At 51.1% G+C, this 24585-nt stretch overlaps 10 protein-coding genes across 10 annotated transcripts; 6 read left to right on the top strand and 4 right to left on the bottom strand.

Moving 5' to 3' along the window:
* Positions 1-1928: 1928 nt before the first annotated feature.
* On the top strand, positions 1929-4301 carry GCN20_1 (ATP-binding cassette, regulator of translational elongation; the record flags this gene model as incomplete). Its single annotated transcript, XM_007810874.2, has 3 exons — positions 1929-2714; positions 2776-2856; positions 2916-4301. The coding sequence occupies 3 exons, from the start codon at positions 1929-1931 to the stop codon at positions 4299-4301; spliced, it is 2253 nt and encodes a 750-aa protein (XP_007809065.2).
* Positions 4302-4614: 313 nt separating this feature from the next.
* On the top strand, positions 4615-4926 carry J3458_000462 (uncharacterized protein; the record flags this gene model as incomplete). The annotated part of the gene is made up of 1 exon (XM_066116149.1): positions 4615-4926. The coding sequence occupies one exon, from the start codon at positions 4615-4617 to the stop codon at positions 4924-4926; it is 312 nt and encodes a 103-aa protein (XP_065978031.1).
* A 1017-nt stretch (positions 4927-5943) lies between these two features.
* On the bottom strand, positions 5944-6582 carry J3458_000461 (uncharacterized protein; the record flags this gene model as incomplete). Its single annotated transcript, XM_007810875.2, has 3 exons — positions 5944-6152; positions 6211-6379; positions 6439-6582. The coding sequence occupies 3 exons, from the start codon at positions 6580-6582 to the stop codon at positions 5944-5946; spliced, it is 522 nt and encodes a 173-aa protein (XP_007809066.2).
* Positions 6583-8294: 1712 nt separating this feature from the next.
* TUB2_1 (Tubulin beta chain (Beta tubulin)) lies at positions 8295-10442 on the top strand. Its single transcript, XM_066116148.1, has 5 exons — positions 8295-8466; positions 8653-8676; positions 8749-8871; positions 8966-9756; positions 9816-10442. The coding sequence occupies exons 1-5, from the start codon at positions 8455-8457 to the stop codon at positions 10210-10212; spliced, it is 1347 nt and encodes a 448-aa protein (XP_065978030.1). The 5' UTR covers positions 8295-8454; the 3' UTR covers positions 10213-10442.
* Positions 10443-10615: 173 nt separating this feature from the next.
* MET22 (3'(2'),5'-bisphosphate nucleotidase) lies at positions 10616-13495 on the bottom strand. The gene has a single exon (XM_007810878.2). It carries the CDS (start codon positions 13123-13125, stop codon positions 11836-11838), a length of 1290 nt encoding a protein of 429 aa, XP_007809069.2. The 5' UTR covers positions 13126-13495; the 3' UTR covers positions 10616-11835.
* MRPL6 (mitochondrial 54S ribosomal protein uL6m) lies at positions 10646-11595 on the top strand (the record flags this gene model as incomplete). Its single annotated transcript, XM_007810877.2, has 3 exons — positions 10646-10922; positions 11027-11140; positions 11228-11595. 3 exons carry the CDS (start codon positions 10646-10648, stop codon positions 11593-11595), a joined length of 759 nt encoding a protein of 252 aa, XP_007809068.2.
* Positions 13457-14432, top strand: J3458_000457 (uncharacterized protein). The gene has a single exon (XM_066116147.1). The coding sequence runs from the start codon at positions 13535-13537 to the stop codon at positions 14024-14026; it is 492 nt and encodes a 163-aa protein (XP_065978029.1). The 5' UTR covers positions 13457-13534; the 3' UTR covers positions 14027-14432.
* Positions 14433-14618: 186 nt separating this feature from the next.
* J3458_000456 (uncharacterized protein) lies at positions 14619-18338 on the bottom strand (the record flags this gene model as incomplete). The annotated part of the gene is made up of 3 exons (XM_066116146.1): positions 14619-16710; positions 16796-17996; positions 18089-18338. 3 exons carry the CDS (start codon positions 18336-18338, stop codon positions 14619-14621), a joined length of 3543 nt encoding a protein of 1180 aa, XP_065978028.1.
* Positions 18339-21133: 2795 nt separating this feature from the next.
* On the top strand, positions 21134-22311 carry AHA1 (Co-chaperone; the record flags this gene model as incomplete). The annotated part of the gene is made up of 4 exons (XM_007810881.1): positions 21134-21356; positions 21419-21495; positions 21576-22231; positions 22293-22311. 4 exons carry the CDS (start codon positions 21134-21136, stop codon positions 22309-22311), a joined length of 975 nt encoding a protein of 324 aa, XP_007809072.1.
* Positions 22312-22544: 233 nt separating this feature from the next.
* On the bottom strand, positions 22545-24322 carry SWF1 (palmitoyltransferase swf1). Its single transcript, XM_066116145.1, has 3 exons — positions 23987-24322; positions 23765-23918; positions 22545-23685 (listed from the first exon to the last, which is right to left on the bottom strand). Exons 1-3 carry the CDS (start codon positions 24073-24075, stop codon positions 22687-22689), a joined length of 1242 nt encoding a protein of 413 aa, XP_065978027.1. The 5' UTR covers positions 24076-24322; the 3' UTR covers positions 22545-22686.
* Positions 24323-24585: the final 263 nt, after the last annotated feature.

Below are 24585 nucleotides of genomic sequence, written 5' to 3'. Positions count from 1 at the left end.
CCCTGTTTTCTTTGACAAGGCAAACCTCGCAAAAGGTTCACCGGGGTATGCAGGACGTACGCCACATTAGACGAACAGACTACCAGCACGCCGACATAACGACACGCAGTGGCCCACCAGCAGGCTGTGAGTCTCATATTTCATTGGAGACGCGGTTTATTGTCGTCTCCCAGCCCAGTCCAAGACCACTCTAACCAAGCGACTGACTGGCGAAGGATTCCGGAAGGACGCGGCATTCTCCACCCTGTTGCCGCCAAGGCCAAACGAAAAGTTTCCACATCTCACTCAGCAAGGAGGATCCCTGGCGAATTGACAACTCATTACGGAGTATTTTTATTTGTATCAATCAGGCCAAATTGGGTGCATGACTTGCATAAGTCGGGAACGGTGTTCCCGCCGCTCTGGTTATTGGTCACCCGGCAGGCGCAATTATTGGCTCGATCCAGGATGCTTGGTCATACGTACTTAATTGGGGAAGCTCGGGGTAACGCGACACGATACGCGAGATGAACGCGCTGGTAATTAAGGTTTAGGGCATGTGATTGGTAAAGGGTCGGGTGGCTTGCCAAAGTCGGACTCGTAAAGTACACAATTATATTACCTGCCTGTGACGACATGTGCAGGTGCAATGACGAACAGCAGAAAGGACGGAAGGTCGGCTGGGGCTTGTGGGCCGGATCGAATTGCCATGGGTATTCTCGGTCGATTCGGCATGCGGTGTTGTGTTTTGCCTAATTAGCGAAAGGTGAGTTGACAGATAGCTGGCAATAGGTTGCTCGAATGGGTTCGATTTTGCTCTTTTCCATATAGGGTAGGTAGCTGAAGATTTCTCGACCGACGCTGATTGAGTTTTTTATGCCGGAATAATGTGAGAATGTGTCCGTGTAGTAAGATCCATGGGCCGCTGGTTGTGGTCATGGTTGCTTCTAGTCTTGCTCTTTGCTTGAACATGGCCCGTTGAAGTGGTTGTTCCAAGAACGACATCGACACTAAAATGCCAACTAGAATGTCCTGATGTTATCAGTCAACATGCGGAATAGTAATTCAACAAAAATTCTCGTGGGGGAATATGTTTCAATTTGGAAATGATGACTCTCCACCTGTGTCCAATTACGGTCGCGCTAGAGGCAATGACCAGTCTTCTACAGCCAAAAAAATCAGAGTGCTTAGCTCGAGCAATTACACAAAGCTGATCAACAAGTGGACTTGGTGCTTGCGTCTCATCACCAGACAGAGCCATGTACCAATTCATCCGATTATGACTCGGATAAGATTGACTATAGCTGACGGCTTACCCTCAGCCGAGTTCCTGCGGTTCCGGTCGTTGCGGCGAGAAAGTTTGCATTGTGGAGTGATAACATGGCACTGGTGCCAGGTACCGTTTGAGGCGGTGACACTCTGACTGGTAATCCCACCCGTGGCTGATTGTGAAGGAACGTTTATTCCAATTACCTTTTTTTATTTTGGAATGGTAAATTGTGGATGTGTAGGACAACTTGGTCAGCTTGTCCTGGCCGATTTTCCCTATCCGTCTGTATAGATCACTCTGATGTGATTAATATGAATCTAGATACTCAGTACCAAGGATAAGATTGAAAACGACTGAATGGGAAAGAATATGCAGTATCATACAAGGAAAATAAACAACAACAGAAGCATTCAGGACATGTCTAAATATTATCCCGATTCCGCAGCTATTTTGACCGCGTGGGTGGAAAATCGGTCTAGGTTAGGTAGGATGTTGACAGTCGCCGAGAGTTCTGGCGGACCGAAACGGGCCGTGAAAGGACCCCACTATCCATCACCGCCGAAAGCTTTGGCGGGGCATAGACGTCTGAAATCTCCAGATTGAAGTTAAAAAGCTAGCAGCCCAAGTTCGAAAGCAACAACTCCTGCCCGAAATCGCATGCGGATCAACGATATGCAGGATGGAAGCCGATATCAGAGCTGTTCTTCCCAACATCGATCCTGTGGTCTCAGACTACTCCGTCGGTTACCTGACGCACGCTTCAACAGCCTGGACCGACGATGAAGAGACATCTGGCCTGTCACCTCTCAGCGAAGCTGCCGCCGTCATCACCGAACTGCTTCTCTCCGCCTCCGGCGACTTTAATCCATCCGTTGAGAAAAAGGTCAAGCAGCTCGTGGAGAAATGGGTCGACAAGTATGCCGAAGCAAACGGGGGTCAGCGAACAGGCCCTTCCATAGCTAAGCGCTTAGACCAGACCATCCAAGTCAGCACTCAGCGTAACATGTCGTCAACCTTGGCCGTGGCTACTGGCGGTGTTGATCTGGAGCAGGCCAATGCTAGAAAAGTCGAATCGAAGGTCGATCGGAAGAAGCTCGAAAAGGCGGAGCGCAAGATTGCGGCCAAGCAACAGAAGAAGACGTTCAAGGTTGTAGAGTATGAGGCATCGAGGTTGCTGGACCAGCCGGAGAATACGCAGTCGTACGAAGAGTTCTACATGGCTGTCAATCCTCTTCAAATGGGCAGCTCCAGCGCAAATAAGACCAAGGACGTCAAACTGGACAATATTGATGTGTCGATTGGCGGCAATAGGATTCTTACGGATACTACTCTTACCCTTGCATATGGTCATCGTTATGGTCTGGTTGGTAATAACGGTGTGGGTAAATCTACGCTTTTGCGGGCCCTGTCAAGGAGAGAGGTTGCCATTCCTACGCACATATCCATTCTACACGTAGAGCAAGAAGTAAGTCTGACCAACCGTACTTGAGCCTCGTGAAACACAAACATGCTAATCGACTGTACAGATTACGGGAGACGACACACCTGCACTGCAAGCAGTTCTCGATGCTGATGTCTGGCGGAAGGTTCTCTTGAGAGAACAAGAGGTGTGTAGCAAGCCCTATTTTTAAAAGATGCACCGTCCAGCGGCTAACATATCGTGTAGGAACTCACTGCTAGCTTGGCTGAGCTGGAAGCTCGGCGAGCGCCCCTTGCCGACACGTCTGCCGACGCTGCCAAGCTCGATCGCGAAAAGGAAGCCAAGGATAGCAAACTGGGCGACATTCAGTCCAAATTGGCCGAGATGGAATCTGATAAAGCAGAATCACGAGCAGCCAGTATTCTAGCAGGTCTTGGGTTCTCTCCCGAGAGGCAAAAATACGCCACCAAGACGTTTTCTGGTGGTTGGAGAATGCGTCTTGCGCTCGCCCGTGCCCTGTTTTGCGAGCCTGATCTGCTGCTGCTCGACGAACCGTCCAACATGTTGGACGTTCCCTCCATTACTTTCCTTTCCAACTACCTGCAAGGCTATCCCAGCACTGTGCTTGTTGTTTCCCACGACAGAGCATTCCTGAACGAGGTTGCGACCGATATTATTCACCAGCATTCTGAACGACTTGACTACTACCGTGGTGCCAACTTTGACTCCTTTTACGCCACCCGCGAGGAACGAAAGAAGGTTGCCAAGAAGGAGTACGAGAACCAAATGGCGCAGAGAGCTCACCTCCAGGCATTCATTGACAAGTTCCGTTACAATGCTGCCAAGTCATCCGAAGCTCAGTCTCGCATTAAAAAGCTGGAAAAGATGCCTGTCCTCACGCCACCGGAGTCAGAATACAGTGTAAAGTTCACCTTCCCCGACGTGGAGAAGCTGTCACCGCCCATTATCCAGATGTCCGAAGTCGACTTTGGATATACAAAGGACAAACCTTTGTTACGGAATGTGGATCTGGATGTTCAACTAGATTCCCGCATCGGTATCGTAGGTCCCAACGGAGCCGGTAAGACGACTGTTCTGAAGCTTCTTATCGGCAAATTGGAAGTGTCCAAGGGTATAGTCACATCTCACCCACGTCTACGTATTGGATTTTTCGCGCAGCACCATGTGGATGCCCTCGACTTGTCACTTAGCGCTGTCAGCTTCATGTCAAAAACGTATCCTGGAAAAACGGACGAGGAATATCGAAGACAACTGGGAGCCTTTGGCATCACCGGCACCACAGGCTTGCAAAAGATGGCTCTACTGTCTGGAGGACAGAAGTCAAGGGTGGCATTTGCCTGCCTGGCCCTCACCAATCCCCATATCCTCGTACTCGACGAGCCTTCCAACCATCTTGATATTGAGGCTATGGATGCCCTTGCGGAAGCTTTGCAGGCTTTCCAGGGAGGTGTTCTCATGGTATCCCACGACGTCACTATGTTGCAGATGGTGTGTACGTCACTGTGGGTGTGTGACAAGGGAACCGTCGAGAAGTTTGATGGCGACGTGCAGGCGTACAAGAAGAAGATCTCGGCTCAGGCGGACGCGGCTGGTGTTGTGAAGGCTCATTAGACCAAAATTTTAATCTTAGCTACCAGGGATGATGAGAATACAGAGAATTCATCCATTGGTTTGAAGGCTGTCGGAAGTGTCGACGTGGCGGTCAGCTCACCAGATGACGGTTACCGTGGCGTTGTCCCATCATGATTTTGTTTGGCGAGGCAGAAGATGGAGGAAATTTCAGAAGCACGGGTTCCTTGAACAATCCGCCGTCGGCACTCCTCAGCGCGGTGACCAAGATATGTACGACGCACGAGACCTAGGGAACCGACATGTTTGAGTGCCGTCGTAAACTGGAGCAGAGATATCCGAAGTTTCCAGAGAAATGTATGTCAGTCATCCATCTCTCGTGGATCCATTATGCTTGTCGCACGACAACGCCGCGAATGGGAATACGGCCACGAGCCTTTGTCAAGTCTCTCACTACAGCCAGAATGCATCCGGCAATGCAGTCATCACAGATGCCCAAGTCCGCGATCATCTGAAAAATGAGTTTGGTAGATCTTTGCCCTGCGTTGAAACGAAAACGGATGCGGCAGGGCTCATGCACAATTTCCCCCGTCTTGTCATTCAGCCGACTCCGTCAAAGAATAATAAGTGGCAAGACCATTGTAAGATTGGCCAGCGTATGGTATGATTAGATAGGGAATCTGGAAAGAACTCAATTACTAGGTTAAGTTAGCAGATCCTCGGGGCACGTGAAGCAGTTATTCACGAATATAGAGATGAGGCTTAAGCTTCTGAGGAGTGTCATGTTAAACTGGACTTGTTGACTGTACTGTTGGTGCTAGAGCCCGCTGACTACCTCAATGCCAAGCGTGTGGTTTCATGAATGAATTCTTTGTCCAACCGTGTATACCATGGCTGGCAATTTAGTTCCGCAGCTCCTGCACATCAGAATCGAGTGTGTTGCCACTTGGCGAAAGGTACATGGATTTATCATGCTATCTACCAGGTAAGTAGATGACGACTAGGCTGCCACACAGCACGACTGTTTGGACAGCTTAGACAAAGTGAAGACTCTTGACTTCCTACATAAAGAGTCTGGTGGAGCCATGCGAAGAACTGAAGATTTGTAATGCTACAATTACCGCCTATGAAGGACTAGGAGAGCTACAAGTAACTACGGGACGAGCTGCGAACTGGGGAAGAACCTCCAAAGACGACATGGCCAAAACATATCAGGAAACTTATCGTCAGCTCAGCGGAGGAGCGACCAAAGAGGAATCCAAGCCTGCAATTGTGCATCACTGAGAGGAAAGGACGTTGTTGCAAGGCTATTCTATTACGATTTAAGCACTGAGCTGATGGACTAAGAGCCGACCGATTGCAAGGTTTCAAACTATTGTCACAATGGCTCTCCTTGTTTCTCGTCGCGAAATACGTTCCCTACGAGCACAACACTTATTTCAACGGCCAAACCCGATAAGCGTCGTGACAATTGCTCACTAAGTAATAACACTAGTTCATACCCCTCATGAATTGTTGATCAGAACTACCGGACCGTTTGCCGGTCGCCGGCTGTGCTTACCAGGTGACGCCACCCAATCATCACTCACTCTTTGGAGGGCGGCTTGTTGTGCAGAATTCCATATGCCACCACAAAAGGGTTGCGAGTTTGTATGTGAATCGTTTCAACTGTCTACTCTATGTCTCATCGGGGATGAATCCACTCATGTTGCAGCAGTTCTACCGCAGACTTTCGAGACCCCGGATCGATTGTTAACATGCCCTTAATGAAGTCAATAAATATATCGACTTCATGATCGGGCATTTCCTCGGGCTTGAGAAACGGCTTCGATGTGCCGTTTAGCAAGCGTCCAAGGCTCGTAGATTTCAAGTTCGGGATTCGCACAAGGTTTCCTACAGGCAAAGCGTATTGGATAAGCAACAAGATATCGATGTTAGAGAGGGAATATACCTTGCATATCAAAAAAGTGTGCTGCGCGACTTCCCTGTCTAATGAAAGGAAGTGGGAAGGGGCCGAGAATCTCGACAGTTCTTGCCAAATGGTCATCTTCAGCCGTCCATGTCCCCTTTGCTGGACCCTCGCCGGAGAACAGAACTACTCCTTGGATAATCTCCACAATCTGGCAATTAAATGTCAGAATAGTTCCTATGATGCACAGGAATAGTGAAATGCTCTCACAAGACATCCGAGACTCCATATATCGACACCAGTATCCCAGGGGGCGCCGATGGTTACTTCTGGTGCCCTTAATGCCGGTGACTGGATCAGGTTTGACAGATGATTTTTTCTCCAAGATGCTATGTATGACGCGGTAAGTTTCATATGTGATGGTTGGGAACGTAGTTTACCTACCGGACGCCAAAATCAATAATTCTGACAGGAGGATGCTTTATTTCGGAGATTGGTGGTGTCGTGATAACCTCACGAAGCGGAGCACCACGTTGGGGACCGGCCCTCCGCGGGGGAACTACCGACAGGTATTGGGAAATGGCATTTTCCGGGCTTTCCAACTCCAAGAGTACATTTGTTGGTTTTAGGTCTATTCGAGGAAAGGAGATGTTAGCAATGCACAGAAAAACATGGATATCCACACGATATGTTACGTCATACCAGTATGAATAATACCGCACTCTCTGTGAAGGAAATCAGGTCCTAGCAGTAGCTGTTTTGCAATTAACTTCACGGTTTTTACAGGTAATCTTCCGTCCTCGTATTTAGCCGTTTGGAAACCCAGATGGTGTCCTAGTACGTCGAACACGAGGCAAACATGTTCGCCATTGGGTCCCTTATGCTTGAACTTGTCGAGGAGATGCGACACATGAGCGCGCCCTTCGTGAGAGCTCTGCCTAGCTACTGCACAGATCTTTGAGAGAATCTCTGTCTCGAAAATATCATGGGTGCCACCATAACAATCAGCCCTCAACATCTTGAGTGCTACATATCTTCGGCATCTGCCTCCAGTTAGCTTTGAGTACAACGGCGATGAACAACGTAAATCTCTCGCTAGCCAAACTGTAGAATATTGCCCATAACCCAGTTTCCTCAGGATAGTATATTGGTCATGGTGAAATGTATCCCCAAGGGATATAGGATGAAACCCGCCAGGTTTGTAATAATCCGGTTCTTCCACGGCTAAACTCGGCTGCACAAACGGTATGAGCTGAGACTGTGGTACAAGTAGCTTCGAAATATGAGACCGTGTTTTTTTAAGGCATGCCTTGATCGAATTCATCGCGCAAAAGATCGCTGAACATGGTGGTATAAGAATATTATGTCGGAGTGAAATCCGCGAAGGGTGAGATTTCATGTGAGGAAAAGGGGGGTTCACATGACGCCAACTTATTGAGACCAAGTCGCAAGCCAACCCTTGCGACCCATATTCGAACAGAGCAACAGTTTCCGAGGATTGCTTGGGACAATGAGATCATCTGGCGGCTTGATACTCCGGTCAACGACATTACCCTACGCTCACAGTGTGCCTACTTGCAAGCCGACAGGGGCTTTCAGCCACGACCCTTTGAATGTGCGCAGGTCCAATTGCTGTGTTGTTATGACCCGTAACCTACTCACTTTCTCAGTGTGGCGGTAGAAGTTGGATCCAGACAGTGGTGGGTCAACCCGGTCAACCTCATCAATTGATCTGATCTCCCGCGAGCTGTTCCGTCCGTTCTCTGTACTATGTACTCCGAACAACATCAGACTAGATAGCCCGTAACGCCGCTCCATTTGATTGGGGTCATTGTGGTACTCTGCCGGCTTTCGGATACTGGACTCTTTATCCAATCGATACGGAGTAGTATGCCATTGAAGGGGGCATACGTCTGGTGTTGTCGCATTTTCACCCATCTCAACCTCAGGAAATACCAGAGCCACTCACAGCCAGGTGCCTGACTTGCCGCCTTGCCCCTTTTGGGGATGCACAGACCATGCGCGTAAACAAGCGAAAGTGAAGGCGGGGCAGGTACTTCCGGGGGCTGATGCCGCTGCACTTGCCTCCCCAGCCAGGGGTTTAGTACCAGCTTATGGCGGTGAACCCCATCTCCAACAAAAATCAACACCTCCGCGACTTCTTCTCCCTTGCTCTCCTACACCAACCCGTTACGGATCGTGAAGCTCTGCATAGCTATCGTGCTTCTTCCATCAACCTCACTTTTCACCCAAGTTTCGAACTGTCGTCGAAGATAATCTGCCAACATGCGTGAGATTGTGAGTCCCCCTCTGCTGTCTAGGACCCCTCGACGCGTTCCAAAGCTCTGCCCCTGATTTTGGTACCCCGCTGTACGAGGAGGCCACGTCCAAGCACGCCCAACGGGTCATCAGGACGAGGCAAAACGCGCCGCATCATCATAACCAACATTGACTGACGATTTTTTCTCTTTTAATCTTCCACAGGTTCACCTTCAGACCGGTCAGTGCGTAAGTAAACAGTTTCACCGCCATTTTCGAATGAATTATTACGGAGAGGGGGACCTTACAATATTTCGATAGGGTAACCAAATTGGTGCCGCTTTTTGGCAGACCATCTCTGGTGAGCACGGCCTCGACAGCAATGGCGTCTACAACGGTACCTCTGAGCTTCAGCTCGAGCGTATGAGCGTTTACTTCAATGAGGTAAGTTTGAATGAGCTGAAACCTAGGATGTTGAGGAACCATAAGCTGGTATCCATGTGGGAGATCATAGACTGACGCGAAGACCCCTCAAAAGGCCTCCGGTAACAAGTATGTTCCTCGCGCCGTCCTTGTCGATCTTGAACCCGGCACCATGGATGCCGTCCGTGCCGGTCCTTTTGGCCAGCTTTTCCGTCCCGACAACTTCGTCTTTGGTCAGTCTGGTGCTGGCAACAACTGGGCCAAGGGTCACTACACTGAAGGTGCTGAGCTTGTCGACAATGTCCTTGATGTTGTCCGTCGCGAGGCCGAAGGCTGTGACTGCCTCCAGGGCTTCCAGATCACCCATTCTCTTGGTGGTGGTACCGGTGCCGGTATGGGTACTCTGTTGATCTCCAAGATCCGTGAAGAGTTTCCCGACCGAATGATGGCTACTTTCTCCGTCGTTCCCTCTCCCAAGGTTTCCGACACCGTTGTCGAGCCCTACAACGCCACTCTCTCCGTCCATCAGCTCGTTGAGAACTCTGACGAGACTTTCTGCATCGACAACGAGGCTCTGTACGATATCTGCATGCGCACTCTCAAGCTGTCCAACCCTTCATACGGTGACCTGAACTATCTCGTCTCTGCCGTCATGTCTGGCGTCACCACATGCTTGCGTTTCCCCGGTCAGCTGAACTCTGATCTGCGTAAACTGGCTGTCAACATGGTCCCCTTCCCTCGTCTGCACTTTTTCATGGTCGGCTTCGCCCCCCTGACCAGCCGTGGTGCTCACTCTTTCCGCGCCGTCAGCGTCCCTGAGCTCACCCAGCAGATGTTCGACCCTAAGAACATGATGGCCGCTTCTGACTTCCGAAACGGTCGCTACCTGACCTGCTCTGCCATCTTGTAAGTCCCGTCAATGATGTGCATACCATATGAGGCCGTTGTACTAATTTCTGTTTCAGCCGTGGCAAGGTCGCCATGAAGGAGGTTGAGGACCAGATGCGTAACGTGCAGAACAAGAACTCCACCTACTTCGTCGAATGGATCCCCAACAACATCCAGACCGCTCTCTGCGCCATCCCCCCCCGTGGCCTCAAGATGTCTTCTACCTTCATTGGTAACTCCACCTCCATCCAGGAGCTTTTCAAGCGTGTTGGTGAGCAGTTCACTGCCATGTTCCGTCGCAAGGCTTTCTTGCATTGGTACACTGGTGAGGGTATGGACGAGATGGAGTTCACTGAGGCTGAGTCTAACATGAACGATCTTGTCTCTGAATACCAGCAGTACCAGGATGCTGGTGTTGACGAGGAGGAAGAGGAGTACGAGGAAGAAGCTCCTGTTGACGAGCCTTTGGAGTAAGAGACTCTACGACAAGCTATTTGTATTCAGCCAGAATGTCCGACTTGAATGTGGGCGGCGTGAGTTGATCAAATTTTACTTCGGGCTATGGAAGTAGTTACAACCAGAGGAGGTTGCTAGATACCTTTTATTATTATTGAGCGTTGGTGCCACTCTTGTAGCATTGTATGCTGATCATCGACCAACCAAGTTGTTGAGTAAACATTACTATGAAATCTACCATTTTCCAAAAAGAACTTGTATATTTGCAGTGCCAGTAAATGCAATGTTGTTGGTACAGCTGTGCATTGCACCCCATATTCTGGTGTCAACAAGTGGTACACGTGATGAGATGACTAAGCGACCAAAAAGTTCACTTGCATCCAAAGCTGCCGGGAAATCAGTGGCTGTCCATGCCATCTCCCATCCATTGCCACGGCAAAGACAAATCTCAATGGCCTCAAGGTTTGTCCCTGTTAAGGGAAAGGCATTGGGCCATGTGCTGCTCGTGAATCCGCAGGTAGCGCTGCCGGGGTTCCTGGTGCCAGCGTGGCAGACGTCTGCGCAACGGCATTTCTCCACGACGCCGAAACGACCCTCGAAGCTTGGGCGAACGCCGATTTCTATCCCTCCCGGCGTGGAGCTGTCCATGAGCGATTTGAAGACATCCAAAGTTGCGACCTCATACAAGCCTACCGCTAAGAAGACAATTACAGTGAAGGGACCGTTGGGTGAGCTCAAGTTCCTTTCTCATGGCCGCGCTTCATAAAGGGACCGGTGGTGTCAAGTGAGAACTGTTGGAAGCATTTGAGCTAACCTGACCTGGGGGAAATAGGATCGCTGGAGCTTGATGTTCCTGAATTCGTGACTTTGCAGCAGGATTTGGAGAACAAGACGGCGTTACTGGGGGTCGAGGATGCAAACGTCAAGCAGCAAAAGGAGATGTGGGGTACGTCGTGACCTCTCCGTCAGAAGCTCGCAAACACCATCGCGCGTGCCAACTCAGGTAGAGCTTGCTAACAATTGGTCCACCCAGGCACGTCGTGGTCCTACCTGACCAACTATGTAATGGGGGTGTCCGAGGGCCACACGGCCATCCTGCGCCTGGTGGGCGTGGGCTACCGGGCGAGCGTCGAGCGCCGCTGCGCCAAGGAGCAATACCCGGGCCAGAAGTTCCTCTGTCTGAAGCTGGGCTTCACGCACCCTGTCGAGGAGGGCATCCCGGAGGGCGTCACGGTGACGACGCCCTCGCCGACGAGAATCCTGCTGGAGGGCACGGACCGCGAGGTCATCATGTCGTTTGCGGGGAGGGTGAGGCAGTGGCGGCCGCCGGAGCCGTACAAGGGCAAGGGGGTGTTTATCAATGACCAGACCATCAAGTTGAAGCAGAAGAAGATCAAGTAAAGTCTCACTTGGGGCACGGCGGTTGTTGCAGGTGGCATCTTGGGGGAGGAAATTGGCCATGGTTGGAACATGGCGTGTATTTGAACCGTCAAGTATAAGTGTACTAGTAGCTGTGCAATCTTTGGAACTCTCATATAGAGCATTTATAACAGATATTGCGGATTTATCAATCGATCGTCATTGTCTCGTCTGCTAGCTTTCTAGTCATCAAGCCTGTTTTATTGCCGTTCCCGGTGCTGCTTATTGCTCAATCTTCAATACCTCCTGCACAACCCTCAGCACCCGCTCGTGAACGCCCAAGGGAGCAGCCACAACACCCTTGTTGTTCGCCAACGTCCGGCCTACACTGAAATCCAATCTCTTTCCATAGATATCCGTAACTTGGCCGCCTGACTCCCTCACAATCAAGTCACCGGCCGCGTGGTCCCAGATCTTCTCTTGGTAGCTAGCCTTCACTGGCAGACGGAGATAAATGTCCCCCGCACCACGGGCAATGGAGCCGTATTTAGCTTGGCTGTCCATTCTGACCGACGGCTCTGTGATGCCCAACTTCTGCGAGATGATGGCCTGATCATCGTGCGAGGAGTGTCCCGCCTCGACGGATTCGCAAAAGGTGGCCCTTGAGAGGTCCTCGATGGGACGCATGCCAATGTGTTTACTGTCCGGGGAGAGACCACCAGTCGTCAAGGGTCGGCTACCGGCTCCCTTATGCTCGACCGCGTAAAAGATGACCCCTCGTCCTTCATCGGTGGCGTTGGATCCAATGTCTGCTGTCAAACGAGCCGAATCGTCCACAGGCAAGTTGGGGCAACCGAGTACTCCGACTCTTACTTCCCCGTCAACCATCAATCCCAAGCACACAGCATACTGACCACCTCGTAAAAACCCCTTGGTCCCATCAATAGGGTCAATGGTCCAGATGCGACCCTTGGAACCACCCGGGCTGTTTCCAAGATCAATTAGTTCCAGCATAGAATCGACGCTCTTGATACCCCCACCGAGCGTCTGCTCAGCCTTGTCATCGTCCAACTTGGTATCCTTGACTAGATCCCAAATCGTCTGACGCAGGTTCGCATCCTCTTTCAGCTGGACGGCCTCCTCCTCAGCAACGATGGCATCGCCGGGGAAGTTGTGCTTCAGCGCAGCAATAATGAGTGCCTGGGCACCGAAGTCGCCAATAGTCACGGGAGACTTGTCGTTCTTGTCGACAGTGCCCTTGGCCTTTTCATGGAAGACACGCTTGGTGAGGATGGTTGCTCGCTGGACGGCGAGCTGCGCGACCTCGAGCTCGTGGCTGTAGGACGGGGCGGTCACCATTGTGGCAGTTGGGAGGTGGATGTGACGGAGGAGATGGCTGGAGAGTTGGCGGAGGCGGGAGACGGCAGAGTTTGTGAGACTGTGAGGGATGAGAAGCGCCAGCGTGAGGAACAGGATGGCGAAGACCAGGAGGATGAGGGTATGAGAGGGTGTACGAGGATGGTGGGGTGAAATTCTTGCTCTTTTCGGACGACGTTTAAGGCTTGGCTGCATGTATATGCGCAGAATGAAGGGGTTTTGGTACGTAAAAGTGTCGACTCGGTACGTTTTTACAGTCCAGGTGAATGGCAGACGTGGGGTGGGCACTTCAGCTTGACCCTTGATCCAAGCCGGGACGTCGCGATGCCGATGTGGCCGATGGCAAGATGTCCACGAGGATAATGTGGTGACGAATTGCTTGGGATAGGTGATGATGGACAACCGAATTCTCCAGTGTATAATAACCTGAATAAGCCAATATACAAAACAAATCAAGGACAGTGATTTATGAATAAACCCTCAAGTAGACAATTGCAGTTTAATAATAATAGTCTTTACTTGAGGTGTCGAATAAGCAAGCAGTTCAATAGTTCAAAACTGCCCCGCCTGGTCTGAGCACGCAAGTTGGCAGGCACGACACGACATGCGGCACCCTCCATGCAAGCCCCCACGCCGACATCCGAACCAATCAAAACCAGCTCTCAATCCCGTCCCCACCAGTTTTCTTTGCGAGAGAATCAGACACAAACCACCATTCACCCAAATCAATCTGCCTGCTCCCAAGCCGGCATTGCGATTGCCGCAAATACACTACAACATGCCAACAACATCCTCCGCCCGCCTGCGGTCCATCTACCGCTCCATCCTGCGCGAACTACCCCCCCGCCCTGTCCTCGCCTCCCCCCGGAGCCATCTACACAACCTTCTCCGCACCTCATTTACCGACTCGTCCGCCACCTCACACGCCGAAGCAGAACAACTCGTCGCCTACCTGCGCTCTCAGAGGCTGTACGTCACATTGATAGAGCGGTATAATCCAGGCATGGATATGGACGAGGAGGAGAGAGTGAGGCTGACAGCCAGGCGCGTCGGCATGGATATGCCCGAGTTGTACGGGAGGGGAAAGAAGTTTTGACACCTTCCCAGGCGGTTGACGAACATACAAGGGAAATGCTTCTCGACAAGGAGAGGTGGGACTCTTGTTAGAATTCCATCGCGGCAAAGTACCGAAAAATGAAAAAGTTGGACCACGCTACGTCCTGTTTGGGTTACTATCAAATGGGTTGCAGCGCAACAACAATTGGGCCGGGCCTAGAGTTAAAATGGTCCGATTGTTTCCTACTGGGTGTAACAGAAACCGACAGCAACAACAAAAACAAATCTCTGCATTAATTGAACATCAGGGCCGAAAGGTATGCCCACCGACTTCTTTGGCGCGCATGGAAATAGGCATGTACAAACAGTAAGAAAGAGGCCAAACGGCCAATGGGAATTGTATAATCACTGTACAATCAATATAGCAACTTGATACCCTTCATCTACTTCTTTTTACGAATACTACCATGCATGTCACAGCGGCCAGCGAACGGCACATTAGATGAAACCATGCCGATTCATTCCCATCGTAGGCCGTAACTTTCATCCTCGTTTGAGGGGGTATCTATCAACGAAGTTCGACTAAAAAAGTAACCTAGAGCTCTTCTAGGCCGTGTGTGTATTTCATTACGTCATCTGGCCCACCCCAGAAACGACTGCTCCTCTTCCAACGTCTCGTCCCACCCGCCGGTACTTAGAAGCAATACGCCGGCACGGTCCTTGACTGTCTTGATCCCTTCGCCAAGGGCGCTATTCCACTGTTCCTCAACTAGGCGCACCTTTTCTTGGAGATCCTCTGTTAATCGTCGATCTTCCATCTGTCTCATGCTGTTGGCCCTCTGTTCTCGGTCTTCAGCACTGATAGCTGAGCCGTCAGCCTCAGTGACTTGTGTCTCCAGTACCCTTGCCTTGGCATTTACTACTGCTCCCTTGACCTCGTGCAAGAGACACAGTAGATTGGTATGGGATTCGATAAACTGACGCGTGCTCTTCTCGGCATGCATCAAAAGACTGTAAAGATACTGCAACGGGTGGTCGTGGTATGCCGGGTTCTCCTCAAACTCGGAAGCGGGTATCTGAATGTTGAATCCGTCAAGGTCTTCTGGAATGCTATCGAGTAACTGGCGTAGGGGCGGGGCGATGTCCCAGAATGCCGACAGTTGCAAAGCAACTCCACGCTCGACAGCCTCCTCAACAGTAGTTCTGAACTGTCGAGCCCGATCCAGAACCTCAGTGGCGAGCGAATATTCTCGCTTTGCGGCGTCCTCAGCGAAAAATGCCTCCGCGGACCTGAGCTTCTCATTGTTTCCAGAAAGACGGTAAGGTGTAAGGACTACCTCGCGATATCGTGTATTGCGGTCAGATAAAATATCATAAATAGCTCGGTGCAGGGATTCCCTGGTTTCGAAAATCCATTTCAACAGAGTAAGCTTTTCGAGTAATTCAGGTCGGTCATCCCCCTCCTCTTGCGGCATATCAGCATCCATTTGGCCATTGTCAAAAAGGTGCTTCGATAAGTTTTCATAAAGAGCATCAGCTTTTGCGATTTGGGCAGTCAAGAGATCATTAAGGGGGCGAATGACCTCATTCTGGAATTGCTCGTATTCCGTTTTTTCCAGCTCCTTCTTCTTATTTTTCTCTTGCTGTTGAGAATCCGACTCAATAACAGCAGCATCTGCGTACCCAATGTTCCCAGAGCTGATTTCTTTCTGCAAGTTGGCCATCAGCGATTGCCGACGCTCAGACGCTGCCTTGGAGAATTCTTCACGACGCTTGGAGCTGGCGATTGCAAATCTCTCTTTTACATTATTGATTTCTGCCAGCTCATTCAAAGCTCTGACAGCTGTCCGCGTTGCTGTCAATTCCGGATGGTTATTATTGAGAGCAGGATAATGCCGAGGGTATGGTGGTGGCAGAGTAACGAGCCGGGAAACATCCACTGCGTCGGGCCTATGATGTGACGTCTGGGACGAACTTGAACCCGCGGGTGTTCCACTAGAAAGCCGCAACGGTTGCGGTGTCCAGGATGATGACGACTCCTCTTGGTCGTGCCATCCTATCTTTTCTGGCGGATATTCCGTGGACGGCTCGTACTCGCTCGTTCCGATAAAAGCCCCTGTTCCTTGCTCCTCCTCAACCCATTGATCCTTGGGAACTCCCATGTACTTGGATTCTCGCTTGGATCTCTCAAACACGCGAGGCTCTCCCTGAGAATCGGTCTCCCACCACCGGCTTGGCGGTCGTCCACGCGAGCTTCCATTTTCATAGTTGTCACTGACGCTCATGCTGAGGATCGGAGAAAGGGATGGCATATAGTTATTGGTCCAGTTACCTTGTGGCTGGGCGCTGCCAGGCGATGCGGAAAGGCCGGCAGAAGCTGGTGCCGAGCTTGACAGCCCTTCACCATGGACAATCGAACTCGTTGAGTCTCTCTGGGAACAACTTAGATCTGTCGACGCTGGTGTCCATTCATCTTGAGACGCTCCGGACTCCCGTCTTGACGAGGAGACCACTGGACGAAACAGGTCACGAGTAAGATCAAAAATTTCCGAGCCCATTGCTCCAATGGCTGAGGAATATCGTTCTCGTCGAATTCGGGATTCGTTTACAATGAAATCGGCAAACAGACGAACTCTATCCGCATCTGATGCTGCGGCTGATTCATTGGCGGCGAATGATCGGAATCTCTCGATTGTAGCAGTAGCAAATTGCTCAGCGGTTTGACTAATGACCGTTTGTTTAGAAATAGGCGTCAATGCCGATATGGGGGGGCGAGATGGATCTCTTGGCCAGTGAGCCAGATGCTGACCGTGTCTGAGGAGGGGGAGTCGGTAGAGCCTTGGGGGCCACGGCTTTGGAGGGTGTAGGCATTTGAACGCCTTTGCCGTGATATGGGGAAAATGGGGGGGTAGCGGCTTCAAGTTGTCCGGACCTTGGCGCTCGTGGCGTTGAATTTCGAGAATCTTGAAGCGTCAATGAGTCGGCTGTTCGAGGCAACTCACCATCCCTTCTGCCTGCGCTACGAGGTGTCGATTTTCCAGCCATGAACCTTTGCATTACGCCAACAGAACTCGAAGGAACAACAATATCTGAAATGTTATGCGGTTGTGCAATGGCATCAATAGAGCCATGTGATGTATGGCGGCTTCGGCTCTCGGCTCTTCGTTGGAGGATTGTCTTATCATGTCGCACTGCCCTAGCTCTATTCAAGCCTCCTGCGCTGTTGGAAGATCCTAGCGGATCTGGGACATCCGTGGCATTAGCAGCAGTTGTAGTATCAATCACCAAGCCAGGGGACCGCCCGCGACCAGACTGGCTCGGTTGGCTAGATTGGCTGGGCTCTGCATCAGCATCAACCCAGTCCGCGGGTGTGGGAGGAACAGGGCCCAAAGACGTAACACCACTTGGTGGTGGCCGCCTGGTTGGAGGCGAGATGATTGGAACGCTGGCTCGGTCTACGCTTTGAACACTCTGCGATCTTGACGACGAAGGTGGGGGCCCGGGTGGTGGCGGTGGAAGCGGCATTCCAGGCTCCCACCTCGTTTGCGATGTTGACCGAGATCGTTGAGATGTCGGGGTATCAATTGCACCAGTCGAGGCCGCCCTACGAGCTGCTGGAGGTCCCGTGAAGGGAGTACTCGGTATAGGTGCTACAATGCGTTCAGGCTCTGGTTGAGACATTGCAGGACCCGTACTTCTTCTCATTTGTATGGCAGCTGTTTGGGGATCAGGCGAGCTGGCTTGCGGTTGCTCATGATCCTTTCTGCGCCCAAGAGACGGTAATCCAAATCGGCGGTCTCTTGAGCTTCCTCTTCCCCCAGCGCCAGGCGGCGGAGGAAACGAGGGGTTCACAGGCGGCTCTGGAGAAGGCCGATGAGGAGGAGATATTGTCAACCTGGATGGAGGCGGAGGCGTTGAGCCCGGCGCAACGGTATGTTCAAAGGCGGTGCTCATCGGTCGCTGCGGCCTGCTTCGAGGAGGGCTGTATGGAGGAGGAGGCACCGCCGACGCTTGATATACACTCATGTTAGGATTTGCAGGCAAGATAAAAAGGTCAATACAAGTGGGTGAGTTAAAGATAAAAAAAACTAAATTTTCGTACCTTGCCCTCCATCGACAGGGAACTGGCGAGACCTACCGGGCATCTGAGCTGGTGACGGAACCCATTCCTGGGGATTATATGGCTGAATGGCACTACTGGGCGTCTGCGCCGACTGCATAAAAGGAGAAGCCATAGATACGGCAGACATAGGTGAGTTCACATGGTTGCCATATGTATTAGGAGCCAGCGAGTTCGTGGTGAGGAGATTGAGGCCCGGACGAAGTCGCGCTGCATCACGGGGCGAGGCCATGGTTACTTCACTTTGCTGGGGCGCTCCAAACGAGACGGATCTCGCGTGAAGGGTTGCGGACTCCCTGATTTCTGAAAATAGAACAGAATGCTTCGACGTCGGTTAGGATTGCCGCGAGGATAGCAAATCTTGTCGGCGGTTAAAGGATGGGACGCGGTGCAAGTCAGTATGTCGGTCAGGTTTGGTGACTGGTCGCGACCCAGTGTGCGTGAAGCATTGCAAACCACTCTCGTCTCGGTCTATCAAAAACGGCGGCTGCAAGACGCAAGCTCTTCGGGAGCGTGTCTCTGCCAGGCAAATCTATTTACAGCAACAGAAAATGGCTCTAGAGGGAGCGCAGAACGTGGTTGGTTGCTGGAGACATGCAGAAAGCTGTATTTGGCGATGACCCCAGAGCCCGGCGGTGGGGAGAAAAGCAAATCCCAGCTCCAGCTCGGGTTTGGCCAAGGAGTGTTGAAGGTTGAAGATTGCGGCTTCGCAGAGACGGGGTAAAGTCAAAGCAATGCTAACAACTGGCCACTCGGTCGGCAGCACTGCTTTTTGGACGAGCTTCATTCGAATGCGGACCACATTGTTTCCCAGATTGACGGGGGTTAGACGCAGTGTCAACTCTGTGCGCATGTGTTCTGGTCTGCAGGGTTTAGCTGTTGGGTGTGGGAGATTCCCAGCCCGACCCTGGTCGTCTGTTCGAGTACTTTTTCGTACGACACCATCATATCTTCTAGTAGGTAGTCTGTAGTTAGCCACGTCTAGTTGTTTCTATGCAATCAAGACATGGATATAATACTGGATTGTACGTAGTAGAAGATATGTACATGCTCGGCCAAGGAGGCAGCGAGCGATGCAGATAAGCCGCGCTGACAAAAACCGGCGGGCGTCAACTTCGCATCATCTTGCCACGCCTTTGGCACTGATGACATCCTTTGTCAGGAACCGTAGCATTCGCAGCCTTGGCCGTCATGCACAATCGAGGGATCAAAGACAGTCGAGACAATTGTGTATGCCGCCTCGGACCTGCCTGTCTTGTATCCCCTCGCTGTTTGGGTGGCAGTCGTTGAGCACAAATGCGCACATCACGCCATGATCAGCGAGAAGTGGGCGTTGCCTTGGCTGCTTCTCCATCCTGGCTTGTATCTTCCCACATTACCATTACCCTCAAGTGCCTACACATAACATGAGCCATGTGCAAGAGGTGAGGGTCAAGGCATTCATAATAGTTACATACCTGGGTACGGAGTACTCCGTCATAGTCTGGTTGCAGTCTGAACCAAAGTCGAAGTTCCGTGTCGCGCACACCTTTTCCCAGCGTTTTCGTTGGCCCGAGACTTTGGCCGAATTGCGGAGCGACGCCAACACTTGAAGAGACTTCTGGATACAATGGTTTATTGGGACTCTTGGTGGGTGGTTTGCATCAAGACTTGCTGTTCCTCTTCAGTCCGCCAGTGTTAACTGACCAGTGTTGCTGGTCATTCCTGTCGTGGAGGGAGGGATCAGACGCAAATATGGCCTCATGATTGGCCACATCCCCTGTCGGTGCAGATGAAGAGGTTGGGCGTCGGCGCTTAGTAGCGTCTTAAGCTACCAGCCCGAAGAAGAACTTCTATAGCGAGTGCCGCCGTCGGTCCATTGCCCTCGGTGGAACGTGGAACTTGGTCTTGGTAACATTGATGTTGGGGTCGTGGTATGCTTCTGCGAGAGGTCTGCGTCCATTGTGCCGAGTTTCTCCACCAGAATAGCCTTTCAACGTTACCGAGTAGACAAGGCCTTGAGTCCATCGAGTCAAGTCTGCGTCATAAGTATTCGACCACCCGGCGGCGTTGAATGACCCCTAAGGCCGAATAATAATGAACCCCTCACTGCAGGCATAGGACTTCCTGTGCCAGCAATTGTTTGAATCCCCATCCGCCTCGGTTTGGCATCTCGCCGTTGTGTCATATTTCTGCGTCCTTACCCAGATACCTTGAGATGGAAAAAGTTTCAAAAAGACCAATCTGCTCAACCAGCCGATACAGCGCCGCTGAAATATCGCAGCCTGCTTGACATGGAAGCCATCGAGAAACCTGGCGAAGCCTACCGAGGTAGCTCATTGCACGGTGGCTAGCAATGGTCCCGATGTTCCCCTCCCTTCCAATGTTGGTTGGGCACAAGCGTGTGTGCCCGCAAGTCGTGTCTAAAAGAAAATTGAACAGGTGAATGGTCATAATATACCAGTCGTTCATTTTCAATTGACCTCAAAAGACTAAGTTCAAAGAGAGCACTTTCACCAGTTGACCAGGCTGGGAGAAGCGGATCCAAGACCGAAAGAAGCGGACCCTTTTTTCGCTTTTATTGGATAGTGCAATATGGTGGGGACACGAGGCTCGGAGAAAATTCTACGAGGTTCTGAGCTTTCTCGACCTCTGGCTTGACCTTTTCATCTCTCGGCACCGGCGACTACCTCTCTCTCTCTCTCGCTGTGTACCTACCTACACATTGTTTGATTGCCGTCGCTGCTGTTGGCCAGTCCATTCATCACAACGTAAGTACCGCCATTTCCCAATGTCAACGCATCATAATCCCCCTTCCGCAGTTTCTCGTGATGAGACACCAGCTGGCACCAGTCATAGAGTGACTTGTACTCCCTTCATTGATGACCAATCTTGCTGTGGTCCAAGACCATTTCTGATTTACCAGACTGTGGAAGCATTTTCGTTGCTGTTGTTCGTTCTAGCGCTTTGGTACTCTTGGAATGTATATGCTAACGTCGCCAGGGTACTCTCCTTTTAGCTCTTAATTTTCGAAAACGAATCGCCACGATGGTCCTCCATAACCCTAATAACTGGCACTGGGTGACTAAGGATGTCACTGCCTGGACAAAGAAATGGCTCGAGGACAATCTAAACGAAATTAGTGCCAAAAACGGCGACGTAGAAGTCAAGATTGTCGAGGTTGAGAGCATAGAGGGCGAAGCTGAAGTCTACCAGAGAAAGGGCAAGGTCAAGACAGTCTTTGACCTGGAGCTCGCCCTAAGATTCACTGGTAAGGATACGTGAATGTGTAGTATGTAACAACAGTAGAGCCTAGGCTTACTCTCATCGTAGGATCCGCCCCCGATGCGGATGAGGTTTCCGGCACAATCAAATTCCCTGAGGTCCAACCGGATATTGAAGACTATACGGTATGTATCTGTCTGCGTCTTTGTGATGCTTTCCAAAAGCCAAAGTCGTTTGGCGTGCAGGTCACTCATTCGTCTTCTAGTTCGAGGTAAAACTCGAGGATCCTGCTTCAAAGGAGAACCAACCTGTGAGGGAACTTGTCCGCAGCCAGCTTGTTAAAGAGCTGGAAAAGAAGATCAATTTGGTCACGTCTGTCCTTATCGAAGAACACGGCAAGGATATTCAGCATGCCCCCGGTTCGAATCCTTCCAGCGGATTTTCGACCCCGAAGATTCATCCTCAGACTTCTTCACCCAAGCCCACAGAACCTCCCAGTGCTCCCACAAGCACCTCTGGTATTGTCAACACGACAACAGTGACGGACAAGGAGGAGTTTCGAACCACAGCCGACGAGATGTACCAAACATTTGTCGATCCTCAGCGCCTTGCCGCCTTCACCCGCTCACCCCCGAAGGTTTTTGAGGGTGCCAACAAGGGCGGAAAATTTGAATTGTTTGGTGGAAACGTCTCTGGGGAATATCTCGAGCTTGAACCTGGAAAAAAGATTGTCCAGAGTTGGCGTCTGAGCCAGTGGCCTGCAGGCCACTTCTCTAAGCTCCACATCGAGTTTGAACAAAACAACATTGATCACGTTACGGTGATGCGTGTGGAGTGGAAGGGCGTACCAGTTGGCCAGGAAGAAGTTACCAAGAGAAACTGGCTGGAGTACTACGTCAAGAGCATTAAACAGACCTTTGGGTAAGCAAATCAGCGAAAGTAAACATGAAGTCAATTGCTTGCGCTAACAGACCATGAACAGATTTGGCACCATTCTGTAAAGCGCTTCAAAATGGCAACGGCAAAATAGACATACATAACAACGAAACGCTCTAGAAGCGGGTATGGGACAATGGGGTTAGGCGTCTCTGCCATGGTGGCGGATGGAATGGGTGGCTGGTAGCTACTGGTTCTTGTCTTGAAGGGTCTAATCAAGACCTAGAAGCGTGTGGATTACGATGATCACGAGCGATGTTGATGAGAAATACTTTAAAATATATTAAAAAATACTTCTGTGATTTTATTGATCGAAGCACATCGTTAGGCCCCTCCCGCCCAAGTTGCGCTGGATCCCACAGACGCAATCTATATGATGTGACTGAGATGCATGTTTAAATCCAATATTCTTCCGCCTCGCTCCCAGTATCTGAGACACGCTATTTACTCTTGTTACGTTTCCTCCGCAGGCCCCGTTCGGCAGGAGGGTCTTCTACTCTCGCCCCAAATGCACAGTTTGCCACAAAAATATCTCCCAAATTATCCCAGAGTCCTAAATCGTAAAGGTTTTCCACGTCTTTCAAATTCCACACCCGCTCCCACTCGCCCTCACCGGCTAGCGCCATCTGCGCTGGCGGAGGTTTCCCGTCGTCCGTCGCTGCTAGAACCATCTCCGGTTCAACCGGCCACCTACGGCAAATAGGCTCTTTGACGAGATCCCTCTCTCGCTTTGAGGGCATGGGTCGACGAAAAGCATAGCCGTCTTCCATATCATCCCGATACACGGACCACTTGAATGATTCGTTTGTTGTTGTGCCGCAGTACACGAGGTACATTGTATATATCAAAAGACCCCAAACTAAGGGGGCCGTCAAACCAGACAGGAGAGTTGTGATGCCCAGGCCGATATTTGTCTGAATGCCCCAGCCCCAGATGACAACGTACATGCCCCATCCCTGTTGTAATGGCGACCAAGGCGACCAGTCGACAAAGTGTTGTTTAATTGACGAGGAGAGCAGCGAACCGCCGAGAAGCCCACCGTATGTGCACAAAATAGCGGTTGAGAGGAGGAGTAGTATGAACCAGTGTTGGTTTCCGTATCCCACGCATGAGTTGATGAATATACAGTGATGGTCGGCCTTTGCTATGCACCGCTTGCAAAGGCTGCAGTGCTTTGAGCGTGGTGGTTTCAGGAATCCACAGGTTTTGCATTCCACGCCAGGGTGGAAAAGCGCGTGGTCATATGGATAGAGCGACATGTGGTAGGCGTGGTTTTCTTTGGTGATGTAGCCGGGGTCAGCGGCGCAAGACAGATAGAGGAACAGGTAGGGAAGCAAGACGGTGATGACGACTGTGAGTTTGGTGAGGGGGGCTAAACGGTGCCATATGGATGGGAGATAGAGGTATTCTCCGCCTATCATGAGAGCGAGGAAGAATATCTAAAGCCGGTTGGTTAGTGTTTGTTGTTGTCGCGGTAGATGAATGGTGCATAAGATGATGATGGTGGTTGATGCGTACAACTACGGCCGGATGCCGTTCGTGCATGATAAAGTGTCCAAATCTGGATAGGGACCTTGTGATCCTCCCCGAGGTAAGTCTATTGTCTACAGACAGCAATAGATTGGGGATATGAATCCATATCAGACGGTGTAAGAGGCCAATGGGCGTTCGTCTGAATCAGCAAACAATCAGCATGACAGAGTCTCATAAATGTGCAAAGGTCAGCATCGAGCTACGCACCGGAACACAGGTAATCTTCCAAAGAAGGTGACGAAGACTGCGAAGCTCAAGGCCAAAACGAATGTCACGACCCATTTTAGAGAGACCATGATGGGCCGAGGCTCGTGGGCAAGATCACCAGCTATTGACGGCAGACAGTCGCGAGAGCCAGGGTCAGGAGTATCGGGTGAATGATGGAAGAGGACGGGTACCCAGGCTGTAGTACTACTGTCATCGCATCTCGTCGCGAATCATGGCAATGTCCAAGGCAAGGTCTCATGGGCGAAACGACTGGCAGAGCGCAGTTGCTCTTTGCATGAGTTCGACGATATTAACTTCTGACCTGGTAACACCCTGGGTACCTAGGTACTTGTGGCTGAGCACATGCAAGGTCCAACAGGCTCAGCGACCGCCAACTGACCTGAGCCACGGCACAGCCACTTTAGCATCCGCGCAAAGAGCAAACGTGACCCACGTGATCGCGCGACCCTCATCACGCGTCCAGGTCTTGTCCGCAGTCGTCTTCATCACGAGACTCTAAGTCGGGGGTGAAGATGGAATAAAAAGAAGTCATTTCTTGCAACTTGCGCCTGCATGATGAAGCAAGAGCGCCTCTTGTA

This window comes from Metarhizium acridum (genome assembly GCF_019434415.1).
Source record: "Metarhizium acridum strain ARSEF 324 chromosome Unknown scaffold_1, whole genome shotgun sequence".
Lineage (NCBI taxonomy): Eukaryota > Fungi > Ascomycota > Sordariomycetes > Hypocreales > Clavicipitaceae > Metarhizium > Metarhizium acridum.
This window is presented reverse-complemented; position numbering and strand designations above follow the sequence as displayed.

What these genes read in the sequence shown, in the direction of transcription:
- TUB2_1 (XM_066116148.1), top strand. An exon ending in ACCTTCAGACCGGTCAGTGC is followed by an intron (nt 8,677 to 8,748) that starts GTAAGTAAACAG and finishes ATATTTCGATAG; the next exon opens with GGTAACCAAATTGGTGCCGC. An exon ending in CTGACCTGCTCTGCCATCTT is followed by an intron (nt 9,757 to 9,815) that starts GTAAGTCCCGTC and finishes TTTCTGTTTCAG; the next exon opens with CCGTGGCAAGGTCGCCATGA.
- MET22 (XM_007810878.2), bottom strand. Translation starts at nt 13,125, where the DNA reads ATGCAGCCAAGCCTTAAACGTCGTCCGAAAAGAGCAAGAATTTCACCC.
- SWF1 (XM_066116145.1), bottom strand. Translation starts at nt 24,075, where the DNA reads ATGGTCTCTCTAAAATGGGTCGTGACATTCGTTTTGGCCTTGAGCTTC. An exon ending in GGAAGATTACCTGTGTTCCG is followed by an intron (nt 23,919 to 23,986) that starts GTGCGTAGCTCG and finishes TTGCTGATTCAG; the next exon opens with ACGAACGCCCATTGGCCTCT. An exon ending in AACGGCATCCGGCCGTAGTT is followed by an intron (nt 23,686 to 23,764) that starts GTACGCATCAAC and finishes AACCGGCTTTAG; the next exon opens with ATATTCTTCCTCGCTCTCAT.
- J3458_000457 (XM_066116147.1), top strand. Translation starts at nt 13,535, where the DNA reads ATGCGGCACCCTCCATGCAAGCCCCCACGCCGACATCCGAACCAATCA.